This window comes from Lissotriton vulgaris, chromosome 4_1, assembly GCF_964263255.1.
Source record: "Lissotriton vulgaris chromosome 4_1, aLisVul1.2, whole genome shotgun sequence".
NCBI classification, from domain to species: Eukaryota; Metazoa; Chordata; class Amphibia; order Caudata; family Salamandridae; genus Lissotriton; species Lissotriton vulgaris.
In genome coordinates this window covers 1518412374-1518426977 of record NC_141691.1, presented here as the reverse complement: position 1 = coordinate 1518426977, position 14604 = coordinate 1518412374, and the positions used below count along the sequence as shown (strand labels likewise).

Here is a 14604-nt window from a genome sequence, read left to right as displayed (position 1 = left end):
CTCCACTTCAGACCTTGATTCGTTATTTCGGAATCGCCCACACTCTCTCAGTAATACTGCGCCAACAAATAACACACACCGATGGGTCGAGATCCACCACCGTGTAAATAACCATAAATCCGGGTCTCGTCTGCCTCTCTCACTCCTGCTCCTGTTGTGTGCCTTCTCCATCCAGATTGTGTCTCTCTGATTTGGACGGGGGACGACTATCGATCCAGTCAGCTGCAAAATCCTGGTTGTCAAAAAACCAAGTCCGCCCCTTGGTCTCCACTCTCAGTTTCGCCGGAAACATCATTGCATACCTCAGACCCTTATCTCTAAATTTCTTCTTCACAGGTAAAAAGCTTTGACGCTGTTGCTGCAGAAGCTGTGTGAAGTCCGGAAAGAAGGAGAGGCTGGCGTTCTCGTACCGTAGGGCCCTCCCAAGCGAGCCGCCTGCATAATAATATCCCTGTACCTGTAATTCAGGACTCTCGCGATCATCGGGCGAGGTGGCGCTCCAGGCCTGGGCCACCCCCCGGGTGCCCTGTGCACCCGCTCAATAGTAAAAAAGTTACTCAGACCCTTGGGCTTGAGGTGGGTGAGGATGATATCCTCGACAAATAAGTCTGGGGCAAGGTTCTCAGCTTTCTCCGGTACCCCGAAGATGCGAATGTTATTTTGTCAGGCCCTCCCTTCAAAATCATCGAGCTTCTTGTCCGTCGGGGCCCGCGAGGCCTTAAGATCACGTACCTCCTGTTGGAGCAATGCCATATCATCTATCAGGTTGGCGGTCTTTACATCCAACGATTTAACCTTCTCCCTTGCTTCCGTGAGATCCACCCGGATGAGGTTGACCTCTATCGCAACCTTATCCAGTTTGTTATCAAGAGATTCCATTTTATGCCCCAAAAATGCCTGGACTCCCTCAATGGCCGCCATCACATCCAGAAGCGCCAGCTCCGCCGCCGCCCCCGGCGAACCACCACTCACCGACTGGGCCCGTTTCGTCTCCACAGGCGATCCTTTAGGTATAGTGTAACGGTCCAGCTTGTTGGTCTGAATCTGTTTAGACCCTCTGGAAGACCTGGGCAGAGTCTTATCGGTATCTGGCCTGGCCGCCATCAAAAATGCTCCTCGACCGCCACTTCCACCCCGGGGTGTCGTGTGTTCGCGCGGAGCCCCAGAACGATTTAGCCACACCAGCTAACCTGCCTTCTCTCCTTCAGTCCGACACCACCGTACATGACAGGCCAAAGCAGCAAGACGCCCCTGAGAGATGCGACCGTCCACGGCCCCAGAGCAGGATCTTCAAGAGGACTGGTCAGAACTAAGCCGATCGAAGCACGTCTTCAACAGGTCGGGCCCTCACAACACACCCCGGCGGCTTTACCAGGCGTCCTGGGCCTTGGTGACCACCACTCCACGGACAGGTCAAAATCACAGGGAGGATGCAGCGGCGGAGAACCCCAGGGCGGCAATGATAGGTAGATGGACGAACAGTCCGAGGGCCGTACTACCGGAGAACCACCACACAAACCAACTCCAGGCGGAACGAGGGCCTCTGGGGCTCACAGCAGAGGGTGCGCCGGCCGACGGCGTATCAGAACCCATGGGATCACTTGTCGCACCCCAGGCATCAAGGCAGGGCAGTCAACGCTGCGGCTGATCACAGGAACTCCACCGCGCCCCTCCTTGCCAGCTACATCCAGTCAATAATCAGGCGAGGGGGGGGAGAAAACCCACAGGACGATAGTGGTATCTGAATGGACGACAAGACTAAGGGCCACCCTGTGGGAGAAACACCCGACAGACTCAACCCAGGCGGAACGAGGATCTCTGGTGCCAGGAGTAGGATGGTGCGCCAGTTGGCGGTGAAGCAGCGCCCAAGGAATCCCCCGCTGCTCCCCGGGTATCCACTCAGGGCAGCCAATGATGTGGTTGGGCCCAAACACATCCTCTTGTTCCAAAGATTGACAGTCAATATTTAAACAGGGGGGGGGGGGGGGAAGACAAGAACAGACTGTGCCACGTCTAAGGCCCCGATGCCCCCGCCGCCTGCTTCACCAATTCCTCGTGCAGAGAGCCTCCAGCGCGTACGGGGGTCACAGATGGTATCACCGATGCTGAAGGCGAGTCCCTCCTCCTGCGCACGGCTGCGTTTCCCCGCTCACCGCGGCACGACTCCGTCGTGCTCCACCAGCGTGCCGGACCAGCGACTTCGGGTGTCTGGCCCGCTGTTGATCCACTTTGGCATGGCCACTGGGCGCACACGAGTCCCGGGTCTCAGCCACGTCCAAGGCCGCGAACGTCGGGCAGTGTATCTCCGGCCCCCGGTATCGCAGCGGGCCGGAGCAACAGTCGGGGACACAGCGGCACCCCCTCCAAAGAGCGGCAGGCTCCGACGACAGGATAAATTGCAGGATCACAGAGCTGGGGGGCTAGTTACACCGAACAGAGGTCCTAAGCGGCCATCTTGCTCGACGCCTAGCTCCTCCGAGAATACTGCCGCTTTGTAAGAACTGGACAAAGAGATTGCAGTCTGATTCACAAAGGTAAACATACACTTTTGTGTGATATCACAACTTTTTAGTATTCATTTAATTTACATGGGAGTGCCTAGTAAATGGTAATGCATGTACCCAGGGCCTGTAAAAATGCCAGCAGTGGGTGGCTGCAGTGCTCCTTGTCCCCGCTAAAGTAACCTTTTAATACATGTCTCGGGTTTGATACTTCAGCCTGTAGTGTAGTTTTAAACTGCTATTTGGGCCTCGCAAAATAAGTCTTTTAACAGGCCTAAACTTCCATTTGGGATACCCGAAAGGCTAACAGGGCAGGGTGCCTTGTATTTAAAAAGTAGGACATTTGGGTTTATATTTTACATGTCCTGGTAGTGAATACAAACTCTTAAAGTCATTTTTCACTGCTGCATGGCCCATCTCTCCCATAGGATAAATTGGGTTATCTTATTACACTTAATATGTGATCATTTAAGTTTGGGAGCAGATAGGAAAATTATGTTTGCACTCAAATGAATTGTACTTTAAAATCTTCTTGAATTGTAAAGTCGTATTTTGAATCACAATTCTGGAAAAGCCCCTTTCAGAAAGTTGCCATTTTCTTCTCCTAACCACTTGGTGCCTGCAACCTGTGTCCTGAGTCACATGCCTGGGAATAATTTGACAGTTGACCTTAGTATACTGAATTATATATAGATTAATAGTTTGGCAGTTGGCCGTTGTGCATTCCTCCCAGGCGCTGAGACAAAGAGGGACTACGTTTTGGCAGGATCTGCCATCCTGCCACGATGGTTGGGGGGCAGCTGTTACCTGCCCCAATAACATTTCAAGGGGCTGTCTCCAGCACACATTCAAAGGAACTTGACATCAGTCTTTTGTCACCCTAGACTACTTGAAGCCTCGACAGAGGAACAAAAGAACTTTCCAGAACGAGAGGTGGGAGTAGTACAAGGAGTCTCCATACTTCAAAGGCTGGCACCAGGTATAAAAATTGAACTTCCTTTTTTACACATCAGATCACTTCTGGACCTGTGGAAGGCTCAGAAGAAGGACTGCTCTTATACCCTGCGGCTGGAAGGGCTGCCCTGCTGCTGGAAGGACTGCTCTGCTGCTCTTCTACTTGAAGTGCTGCTCTGCTGTCAGAGAAAGGATACTTGTACCCAAGAACACCAGAGTGACTCCAAGGGTTTAATGACTGGCCTCCTGCGTGAGCTACAGGACATAAGCTCCTGTGACCTGTCCTGTGTCTGCCCAGATGACCAGATCCCAACTGAATGTGCCTGTGCCCTGCAGCAGGCCTCTTCTGGAGTGAGTCCGGATCTCGAAGAGGTGAACCCCTAGGTCATGGATCCTTTGGCTGGCATCAAAGTGTATTCCACCTTGCCCAACTGAGGGATCCTTCAAAATCAACTTTGCGATGTTGGATCTCCCATTGCAGTGCCTCACACCTCCTTATGGGTCGCCTCATCAGAAACGAAGCAGCGCGACACAATTAACACAGGATCTCTCATTGCAGCACCTCACGATTGGCTGCATCATCGGAACTGACATAGCGCAATGCAACTTGACACAGCACCTCGCCCCCCCGCCAGCCGATTGGCTAACTCGCTCCCGCCTCCCCGCAGACCCTCCCTACCGGCTCCCTTCTTATGACGCCCCCAGGGCGACCGCGCAGCGGACGCGCGCAGCGGGAGCACCGAATGAGCGCCGAAGGTGCGCCAAAGGTAAGCCCGTCTGCGCCCGTCCGCGCCTGGACCGCGCCCGGTGCCAGGACCCCTGGCTCCGGCAGTCACCAGCCCTCCCGCCGGACCTACGCCGCCACCGACCTCTACGCACTCAACGCCGGCAGACTCCCGGGCTGCCACCGAGCCACCCCGAGACACACCCATGGACCCTTCTGCTGCAACGCCTGCAAGTTCACCTGCATCCGGACCTGCACCACTCCAGCAGTGCCCAAGACCTCGACGAGCATCAGCAGCAGCCACCTGAAGTGCATCCTGCTCAACACCCGCTCAGTCCACAGACACGCCGTCGAGCTCTGGAACCTGCTCGACACAACATCACGGGATGTCGCCTTCCTCATGGAAACCTGGATGAACGCCTCCTCAGCAGCCGACATCGCCATCCCGGACGGCTACAAGATCATCCGGAGGGACCGCATCAATCAGACAGGAGGCGGCATCGCCATCATCCACAGGAACTCCATCCACATCACGACCAACACCGACGACACCCTCGCACCCACCGAGCACCTGCACTTCCAGATCCACATCAACCGAAGGACCACCCTCAGAGGCACCCTCATCTACAGACCCCCGGGACCACGCACACAATTCAGCGAGGACATCGCCGACTTCATCAGCCCGCATGCCCTCCCCTCCCTACATCCTCCTCGGGGACCTCAACTTCCACCTGGAGAACAACAACGACCGCAACACCACCACCCTGCTGGACAACCTCGGACTCAAGCAACTGGTGACCACCCCTACCCACTACGCTGAACACACTCTCGACCAAGTCTTCTCCTCCAGCAAGGACATCACCTTCAGCCACGCCACCGGACTCCACTGGACGGACCACAGCTGCGTCCACTTCAGCTTCAAAAGGACCACAATCCACCACCACCAGCAACAGGTTGCACGCAGAAGCTGGAACAAGATCACAGCCGACCAGCTCGCAACTTCCCTGAGGCCAACCTCACGAAGTGGAGCAGCGACTGCGCAGACGACCTCGCCCCTCTGAGGACCCCGCCTAGCAGACCCGGCAGCAAGAAAGCCCCATGGTTCACCGACAAACTCAAGAACTCGAAGAAGAACTGCAGAGCCCTTGAGAAAGCCTGGCACAGAGACCCAACACCGGACAACATGACTGCCCTCAAGCTCGCCACCCGAATACACCACCAACTGATCCACACCACCAAGAAAACGGCATTCAAGGAACGACAACAACGCACACAACAGCAAGGAACTCTTCAACATCGTTAAAGAGCTCTCCAACCCCAACGCCGGAAACAACGACATCACCCCTTCGCAAGACCTCTGCAACTCCCTCGCCTCCTACTTCCACAACAAGATCGCAGACATACACAACAGCTTCAGCACTCAACCGACGCACGCCACGACCGAACCACCGCCCCCCACCACCACCCTCCGCGCCTGGACCCCGATCAGCACCGAAGACACCATCCGCACGATGAACTCAATCCACTCCGGATCTCCGACCGACCCTTGGACTCACCACGTCTTCAACAAGGCCGACGCTGTCATCGCACCCCACCTGCGGGACATCATCAACACCTCCTTCAACACTGCCACCTTCCCGGAGAACTGGAAGCACGCAGAACTCAGCGCCCTACTAAAGAAGCCATCAGCCGACCCCTCTGACCTCAAGAACTACCGACCCATCTGGCTGCTCCCGTTCCCCGCAAAAGTCATCGAGAAGACCGTCAACAAGCAGCTGGCCGCCTTCCTCGAGACGAACGGATCCCTCGACCTCTCGCAGTCTGGCTTCAGGGCCAACCACAGCAGCGAGACCGCCCTGATCGCAGCCACCGATGACATCCGAGCTCTGCTCGACAATGGAGAAACAGCGGCCCTCATCCTCCTAGACCTCTCCGCGGCCTTCGACACCGCCTGCAACCGTACCATAGTACAGCGCCTCAGCAACGTCGGAATCCAGGAGAAGGCACTGGAGTGGACCATCTCCTTCCTCGCCGGAAGGACACAGAGAGTCCGCCCCCCCCTTTCATATCAGAAGCCACCGAAGTCATCTGCGGCGTTCCTCAAGGCTCCTCGCTCAGCCCAACCCTCGTCAACGTCTACATGAGTCCCCTCGCAGCCATCGCACAACAGCACAACCTCAACATCATCTCCTACGCCGACGACACCCAGCTGATCCTCTCCCTCACCACTGACCCCGCCACCGCCAGAGCCAACCTACACGAAGGGATGAAGGAAGTAGCCGAATGGATGAAGAACAGCCGCCTGAAACTGAACTCGGACAAGATGGAAGTCCTCATCCTGGGATCCTCACCCTTCGCCTGGGACGACTCCTGGTGGCCCCCCGCCCTAGGCAGCGCACCCAAACCAACAGACCACGCACGCAACCTGGGCTTCATCCTGGACTCCTCCCTCTCCATGACCAGACAAGTCAATGCCGTCTCCTCGTCGTGCTTCAACAACCTACGCATGATACGCAAGATCTTCCGGTGGATCCCCACCGAGACCAGGAAGACGGTCACCCAGGCCCTCGTCACCAGCCGACTGGACTACGGCAACTCCCTCTACGCCGGAATCACCGCCAAACTCCAGAAGAGACTCCAGCGGAACCAGAACGCCTCAGCAAGACTCATCCTGGACATCCCCCGTCGCAACCACATCTCCGGACACCTGCGAGACCTGCACTGGCTCCCGGTCAACAAGAGAATCCCCTTCCGTCTCCTCACCCACGCACACAAAGCCCTGCACAACCAAGGACCAGGATACCTCAACAGCCGCCTCAACTTCTACGCTCCCAAACGCCAGCTCCGATCGACCGGCCACGCCCTCGCTGCCATCCCCCGCATCCGAAGAGCTACCACAGGGGGAAGGTCCTTCTCCTACCTCGCCGCCAAGACATGAAATTCCCTCCCGACCCACCTCCGCCTGACCCAGGACCACCTCCCCTTCAGGAAGCAGCTCAAGACCTGGCTGTTCGAGCAGTAGCGGACCCCCTTCCCCAAGCGCCTTGAGACCCTCCGGGTGAGTAGCACGCTATACAAATGCTTTGATTGATTGATTGATTGACCTCACAGCTCCTGATTCACAGCCTCCTTGTTAACCACACCGTGCAATGCAACTTGGCACAGCCTCTCGTGAATCCTGATCAGCAGCCCAAAACGTAACCAACGGAACTTGATGCAGAGTGGTGCAGGACCTCGCATCTCAACCCAAGTATAACCAGGTACACTGTCAAGCGGGCTGAACACAGTCCTTACCAGGCCCGGATTCCATCATGGTCTATATTGGTGCAGGAATTTTCTTGTGTTGTGTTTTTACTTTATTACTGTTTGTGACTGCATAAATACTTTACACATTGCCTCCAAGTTAAGCCTGAATGTTTTGTGTCAAGCTTCCACAGGGTCAAGCAAAGGTCAATTTAGTGACTTTTGTGGCTCACCCGGACAATGTTTGTGGTTGTAGCTTGAGAAGGGTTTTCACCCCCGGAAGCAATAACACAATTCCTTACATTAGTCATTTGTTTTATGACACTAAATTTGATGACACTTTATAAACTTTAAAAATTGAGATATGACCAGTTGTTTTCGTCATTAAAATGTTCCCTTGCTGTAACCAAAATGCATCAATGTACGCACCATCAACAATAGTGGGAATTATGTATTGCTTTAACTTTCCATTAAATAAATTTTTACTTCCCTGACTTGCTTATAATAGTTTAACAAATCAAATGGTGTAGTGACTAAGTTTCAGTATGTCCAATCTCACGCAAATCCATGCAGGGGGAGAAAAATGGAAGTTAAAAACTGAATGTTTCAAATTTAAACTCCCACAGGAACGTTTGCCCTCTGCTACAACTAAAACTGTTGAATAGAATTACACCAAAGTTTGCATGAAACTAGAATGCTACTCAGAGATATGCCCAGTGTACATCTGTTGAGCTTTTGAGATTATTTGCATTACAAACATTTGACTTTGAAGGTTTCTTTTTAAAAATCACAACAGCTGTGAACAAACATTGGAATGTTGATGCTCTGGGCTTCTACCAGCCATTAGAAGCCCGGAGCACGCCACTGTCCTTAATGGAGCGCTCAACATTCCAATGTTCTAATACCACATAGGCAAAGTAGGGGTGACCATTGGAAAGCGATTAAATAGTCTCGAAATTGTTAAGCATTAACACAAAAATACTTCAGTCAGGTGGCAGACCAACTGTGGAAATGGAGTAAAAATCTTTCCAAACCCCCTTATACTTGCAGACTGACAATCTGCCCTTCAGTCACTCAACTAATGGCATAGTTAACAAGAATTGATCCATTTTTAGGTAGCGCTGCAAAAAGCTTTAGCTCTCTGTTGTAGGAGCTCTTCGCATCAATACATCCCAAAGAAGAATGGAAGTAGAGCACAAGAGTGGGCTTTGTGTCGACCCTTTTTAGCCATTGCCTTCCACGTGTTTTACATGGTATGCCATTACTTCTATGGATTTTCTGTCCAGGCCATGGCATTTTGAGGAAGGTTGCTTCATGTACATCCCTTCTTAAACTGCTGATGCAACGTCAAGTTTAGGTTGTAACTGAGCCCCAGTATGTGTTCTTTGATGTATTTAGTTTCCAGGCACAACTCATTTTAATCGTTGATTTGTGGCTTTACTGTTGATTATCTGAATGTCTAAGCCTATCATAAAATCAGGGCACAGTTTTAGTAAGAAATGCCCTTGAGCATTAATTTGTTTTATCTTGCTGTCATCATAACATGGTGTTGGATTTATTCTTTTTTTTCTCACAAAAATAAAGATATGCATGCAGTCAGGCTTTCTTAAAAATACAATAAAAATATCTTAAACATACAACTAAAATATTGCCTCTTTGTAAAAAGTATAACAAATACGGGCTGTGTTTATCAATACCAATGATTTGTAAGCAAGAAGTCTAGAAAATGGTTTACTAAGAAACACTCATCGTTCCTGATTTTTTTTTTATATATCCTACCATACCAAAGCTAGTCTTCCATATCTACCTACCTTCCAACCACACATAACTTACCTTATCACCTTCCTATACCAATCACGCATATATACAGTACCTAACCTATCATACCTACCTTATTACCATGTGTACCAGCCTACAATCCCTACCTCCCGCACCTACCACATTTAACTTATGATTACCTAATCATAACTAACCTACCATACCTACCTCCGATTCCCAATGTATCATACCTATCTATCATAAGTAACAGACATATGTACCATACTTACCATATCTTCTTAACAAACATATGACACCTAGTACACCAAACCTTACGGCCATATATACCTATCCACATACCTACCATACTTAAACGACTTTATCTACCATAACTAACCTACTTTACCTTCCACACTTTCCGTCTCCACCTACTATACCTTATCTATCATACCTAAACAATCCCCACCTAACCTGACATACCTACCTCCAATATATACCAAATCTACATACCTACCTACTTACCTACAATGTGCTTACCTACCATATCAACTATACCATATCAACTATACCATAACTACCATACATATCTACAATACCATACCATACCTAATCTACCACACCTAACATACTGTTCCTAACCCAAAATTACTTAATTTACCATGGAAAATATAACTATAATTCCAAAACTACAAATATTAAACCTACCTCTGTCTCTGGATTGCATATATTTGTACACCTGTCTTGAGATGGTGGTTCCGTAAAGGAAAAAGTCATGCCTGCGTAACCAACCCTTTAGTAATGTCCTAAGGTACTGCAGCTTGCAGGAGGAAGTGCTTATTTCTGCTTTTCAATGGCATGAAAATATGAATGCCACTGCATCTTTACAAACACCGAGACGCACTGGGTTTGTCAGTGTTAGTTTAGAATGAACAGCAAACAGTCCAAGGGCAGGGCTATAGTAAAAGCAGCACTCGCATCTTACCTACCAACCATTATGCAGGGTTGAGTATAATGATGGTCCAAGGTTTCACAGTACCCAGGGGCGGCTCTAGGCTCATGGCGGCCCTGGGTAGGGAGTGTAGGTAGGGGGCCCCGGAAGAGGATGTCTGGGCAGGGCAGAGCACGGAGGCCAGTGAAGAGGGGGGTCAGGGTGTTTGGAAGTGGAACAAAGCCAGGGGCCACCAAATCCCTGCCAGGGGCCACCACACAAATATGTATCCATCCTCAGAGGATTATTATATTAAGGAGATATGTTGGCGAGGTGGCCCCTGGGGTTTGGTGGCCCTGTGCAGGTGCACAGCTTGCACATGCCTAAGGCCACCCCTGCAGTACCCTTTTGTGCCTGTTTTTTTCAATCCAAAAAACCCCAGTAGGCAGTGCAGTTTTCTTAAAAGGAGGAATAAAATTACCACGTCTACAGTGAATAGACACTTTTGTTGTGGGGAGTTCCTCACAAATGTCACAATAAAAATACCAACAATAATATGTCTGACTATGCTCTAATAGGATAGTTCCCATATACTGATGTTTGACCAGGTATTTGAAATCATGAGGTGTAAAAGTAACTCACGGTTTCTGGCTTCCGGCTTGTTCCTTGCTTTTGGGAGCACGCGTCTTGGAATTCCTGGCAATTTCACGGGCAAGGACTCCTTTCTGGAGTCATAGTTTCCTGGTTTGAAGGGTTCTCTTCCAGCAGCCACAATAGCCCCAGAGCTTAGCAGGAGAGCCTGCATGCCAAGGATCTAGGAACACAAGAATAACAGGTTGTAAGTACTGCAGCCTCTGGTGCAAACCATGTACAGATCATTGATATAAAGTGTTGGCAGTGGAACCAATCGTGGTTCTGATTTTATAAATGTAAGGTGTAGACATTGCAGCATATTTTATTCTTACTGCAGATTTAGAGTGATGTGTCAAAAACACATTAAATCCCAGCACAAACCCCTGTGACAGATTACCACAATAAACCCCTTGTGGTATTTTCACACACATAAATGCAGAAAAACATATGGTAACATTAGTGAAGGCATTTTTCCCACTTCCCTTAAATTCAGAGGGCGATGCTTCTGCCTACTATTTGGTATTTATCATAGTGTGTATCAATAGCACTGTAGTGTTTTATTGTTCTATCAGGGAGATGGTAGGGAAAAGCTGATGGGCAGAGTGTAATGGGTATTAGAGGTGGAACCCTGAGAAATGAGGGATTATCAGGAAAATTAGTATTTTCTGGTCTGATTCATTGGGTAATTCCTAGGAGTTCTTCCTGGAGGTGTTGGCTGCTTTCAACAAACTAAATCTGAGGGTGAACCTAAACAGATCAGAAGATGTTATTGTCAATGGAAATAGAAGGCCACTCCTGATGATGTCCTAGCAGTGCTTCCTTGCTGAAATTCATGTCATTTACCAATGCTTTGTCCATCTTCGTTCTACACTCTTAACTTGCGCTAACTACACTGCAAGCTGCCTTGTATACTGCTATTGCCTTTGCATCAGTTCTCCTAAAAGATGTTGCCACAACTCCTGTCACTAAAGAACCATGCACTCAGAATAATACTGCAACTACACAAACAGAACCAAATCAGAAGAGGTCACACAGATTTATGATGGCTCATCACTGAAGAGAAAGACCCACTACAAAACTGTGCGGTGTCCACAAGGCTTTGCTGGTTTCAGAATCTAACAGTATCCAAAGGCAGTACTCCTTACAGTCCTAGTTTATAGTTAGATTTCTCTTGCCACCTGACTGTTGCCAAACACAGTCTGCCAATGTAAACAACAGAAATTTGCCTAATTCTCCCAGTTATTTTAATTTAGATTTGTGTCCTTTTTTGTGAGCTTACCTGTCTAAAGGACAACCCCGTGTCATCTGTTTAAAGATACGCGTTCATCCCACCAATACAGATTCTGCTACAAAGACTTATTGTGGTTCTTTCATTGCATTGTGCAATAACTGAGACCTGCCACAATTCTGATACCTCACTCATGGCATAATAACAGTGTAGCAGCAGAGGGCAGCCTGTGTCAGACGAATAATTCCCCACGTTTTCATATGAGTCAGCTCACAAGCTGCACAGAAAATGTGATAGATTATCTTTGCAGACCACACATACAATTGCCTCACAATAAAACTGGATCTCGAGATTGATAAATACAATCCACACTAAAATATCATTTGGCCTGAAACACACACCATTGATCGGATTTCAGCTTCGAATTTGGGGATTTGTTTTTTTGTCTCATGTGACAGCTGCTCCCCAACGACCACTGGTACAAGCGAGGGGGTGAGGGGAGACCACCGCCCCAAAAACTTGTGTCGCCCGGGGCAGTCCGCTCCCGCCCTCCACTTGCTACCCTACTGGCGATACATGCAAGAGTCATGAAGGACACCGGATGGTGTGTTCGGTACGATGGGGCCTGCTTCACGCATTGGATTAGCATGGGCGAATGTAGGGAGAGGCTATTTAGCAGTATTTCCGTGCAGAATAGTTGCAATGTAGTGTTTGATCTCAAACAGTTCGTAATGGCGATTCCTCTCCTGTAGTGCAAGTAGATTGACATTACATGTGTGGAAATGTCACCTTGGGAATGTGTTTGAAGAAATTACTGGTACCCCCATACCATAGATCTTAATTTTCTGAAGTGGAGATACGTCATTTGTTCGTATCTCTAATTGTCATTTATGACCACTATACGTTTCTAAACTTTGTACTCGTTCACTCAGCAACCTCAATGAATGTATGCACCCATTATATTGCATAGAGTAAAGAGAAGACGTTATTTATAAATTATGTTTTTTATTTGAATTCATGATTTGTACATCAAACACCACCCAATAATACATTCAATAGTGTTATGCCATTCTGCTGCTAACGTTGACAGTTGCATACAACTGTAAAGTATATATTAAATGTACAAATAGTTTTGATTTCAATGTATATATCATGTTGATTTTGTCTTATACATACGGTGTGGAGTCTTTTTGTAGCGTACACAGTCTATTGCATGGGTGGTGTTGTGCCGATACTTTACACATAAACCCTAGAGATAAGCCTGACTGCTCTGTGCCAAGCTACCCAAAGGTGAGCACAGGTTATCGGATACATATATCATACTTATCGATTGGGGAATCAACTGGCTTTGATGCGCCTAGCCAGCAAGAAACCACTGGGTCTAACACTAACCATGCCTGTTCCCTTTCCTCCATTACCTCCTGGGAGGTTCCTATGTGAGAAACACTTTCCTTTTCACAATATTGCTGTGCCCCCCACCATCTCCTGTTACACAGTTCTCCTATTTCCTCGGGTATGCTGCTTACTCTCACTTTGGGAACCATATTTGAGCTTAACAGGACATCCACTGTTTTGTGCTACAGGTGTACCCCATTTATTGGTCCTGATGTGACTCTACCTTGTTTAAGGGGTCGAAACGTCTTTGGTTCGTACCAACGCAAACCATATCCAGCATTGCTGAATGTAAAGAGGGTTGGTTGTAATATTGATTACTGTTATTGCTCGTTTTCATGTATCGGAAACCTTGCTTTTTGCATTCATTTATTACGTATGTTTTGCCACTTTTTTGCTGTGTTGGTTCCGTTCACGTGGAACATCCTGCACATCTGCATTTGTATGGTATAATACAGACTTAATCATTCTTGCTAAAACAGAGTCTTGTCTTATGTCCTGTGTATTTTGTCTTCTCCTTCAGCATCATACTATGGGTACATTTGCCATTGTGCCTATAATTTACAAATTTTCCTTTTACTGTCCATAAGAACCGTTGTTTCCGTGATTATGTTGGACGCAGCAACCGCCAAGCAGTGGTTTACTGCAACCTTTAAAGCTGCTACTTGGAGAAGGGAAAAGATCTGAAAAAAGACCAGAGTGTGCAATCTATTTTAAAAGATTTTTGAATTAGCAACTCCAGTATCAAGCAATGGTCAATTAAAATCCTCTAATTCCTGATTTTATTGGCATGGGGCAGTTGTTAAACAAGTCCTTGATGCTAGTGGCCCAATAACCGAAGAACTAGACTGTTTTGTTATTTTGGTCATAAACTTAATATCATCTGCATGTTTATATACAATGAGCCCATTGCTTACAAGAGAAGAAATTCAAAGAGATAAATACCCATTAACATTTGAGCTAATACAGCCTAACCTTGTAAGGCAAATTCCAATGAGGGGATTTGGGACACGTTACAATCTTTTATGAAGGATTTACATTGTGCTAAGTTTATAGATAGAATACAGAACTTTTCTAAACCGGCTAGAAGGATTCATGTTCCACAGTACTGAAGAGTTCAGACAAATCAGGAAGGAAATGGAAATCAAGCCCTGCTATACAGATGAAAACCAACCGGGTGTGTATTAGGAAGTGTGTTGCTTCAGCGCACGGCTGGGGTGGATTCAAACCCACACTCGATGAA

General features: G+C 48.5%; 1 protein-coding gene across 1 annotated transcript in view; it reads right to left on the bottom strand.

Annotated features, from left to right (window-relative positions):
• Positions 1-14604, bottom strand: part of RP1 (RP1 axonemal microtubule associated) — a 2616437-nt gene that overhangs the window by 2343942 nt on the left and 257891 nt on the right. The window contains exon 4 of the mRNA XM_086965756.1: positions 10751-10922. Coding sequence (XP_086821882.1) covers positions 10751-10922 — 172 coding nt within the window. The remainder of the gene's footprint in view (positions 1-10750; positions 10923-14604) is intronic.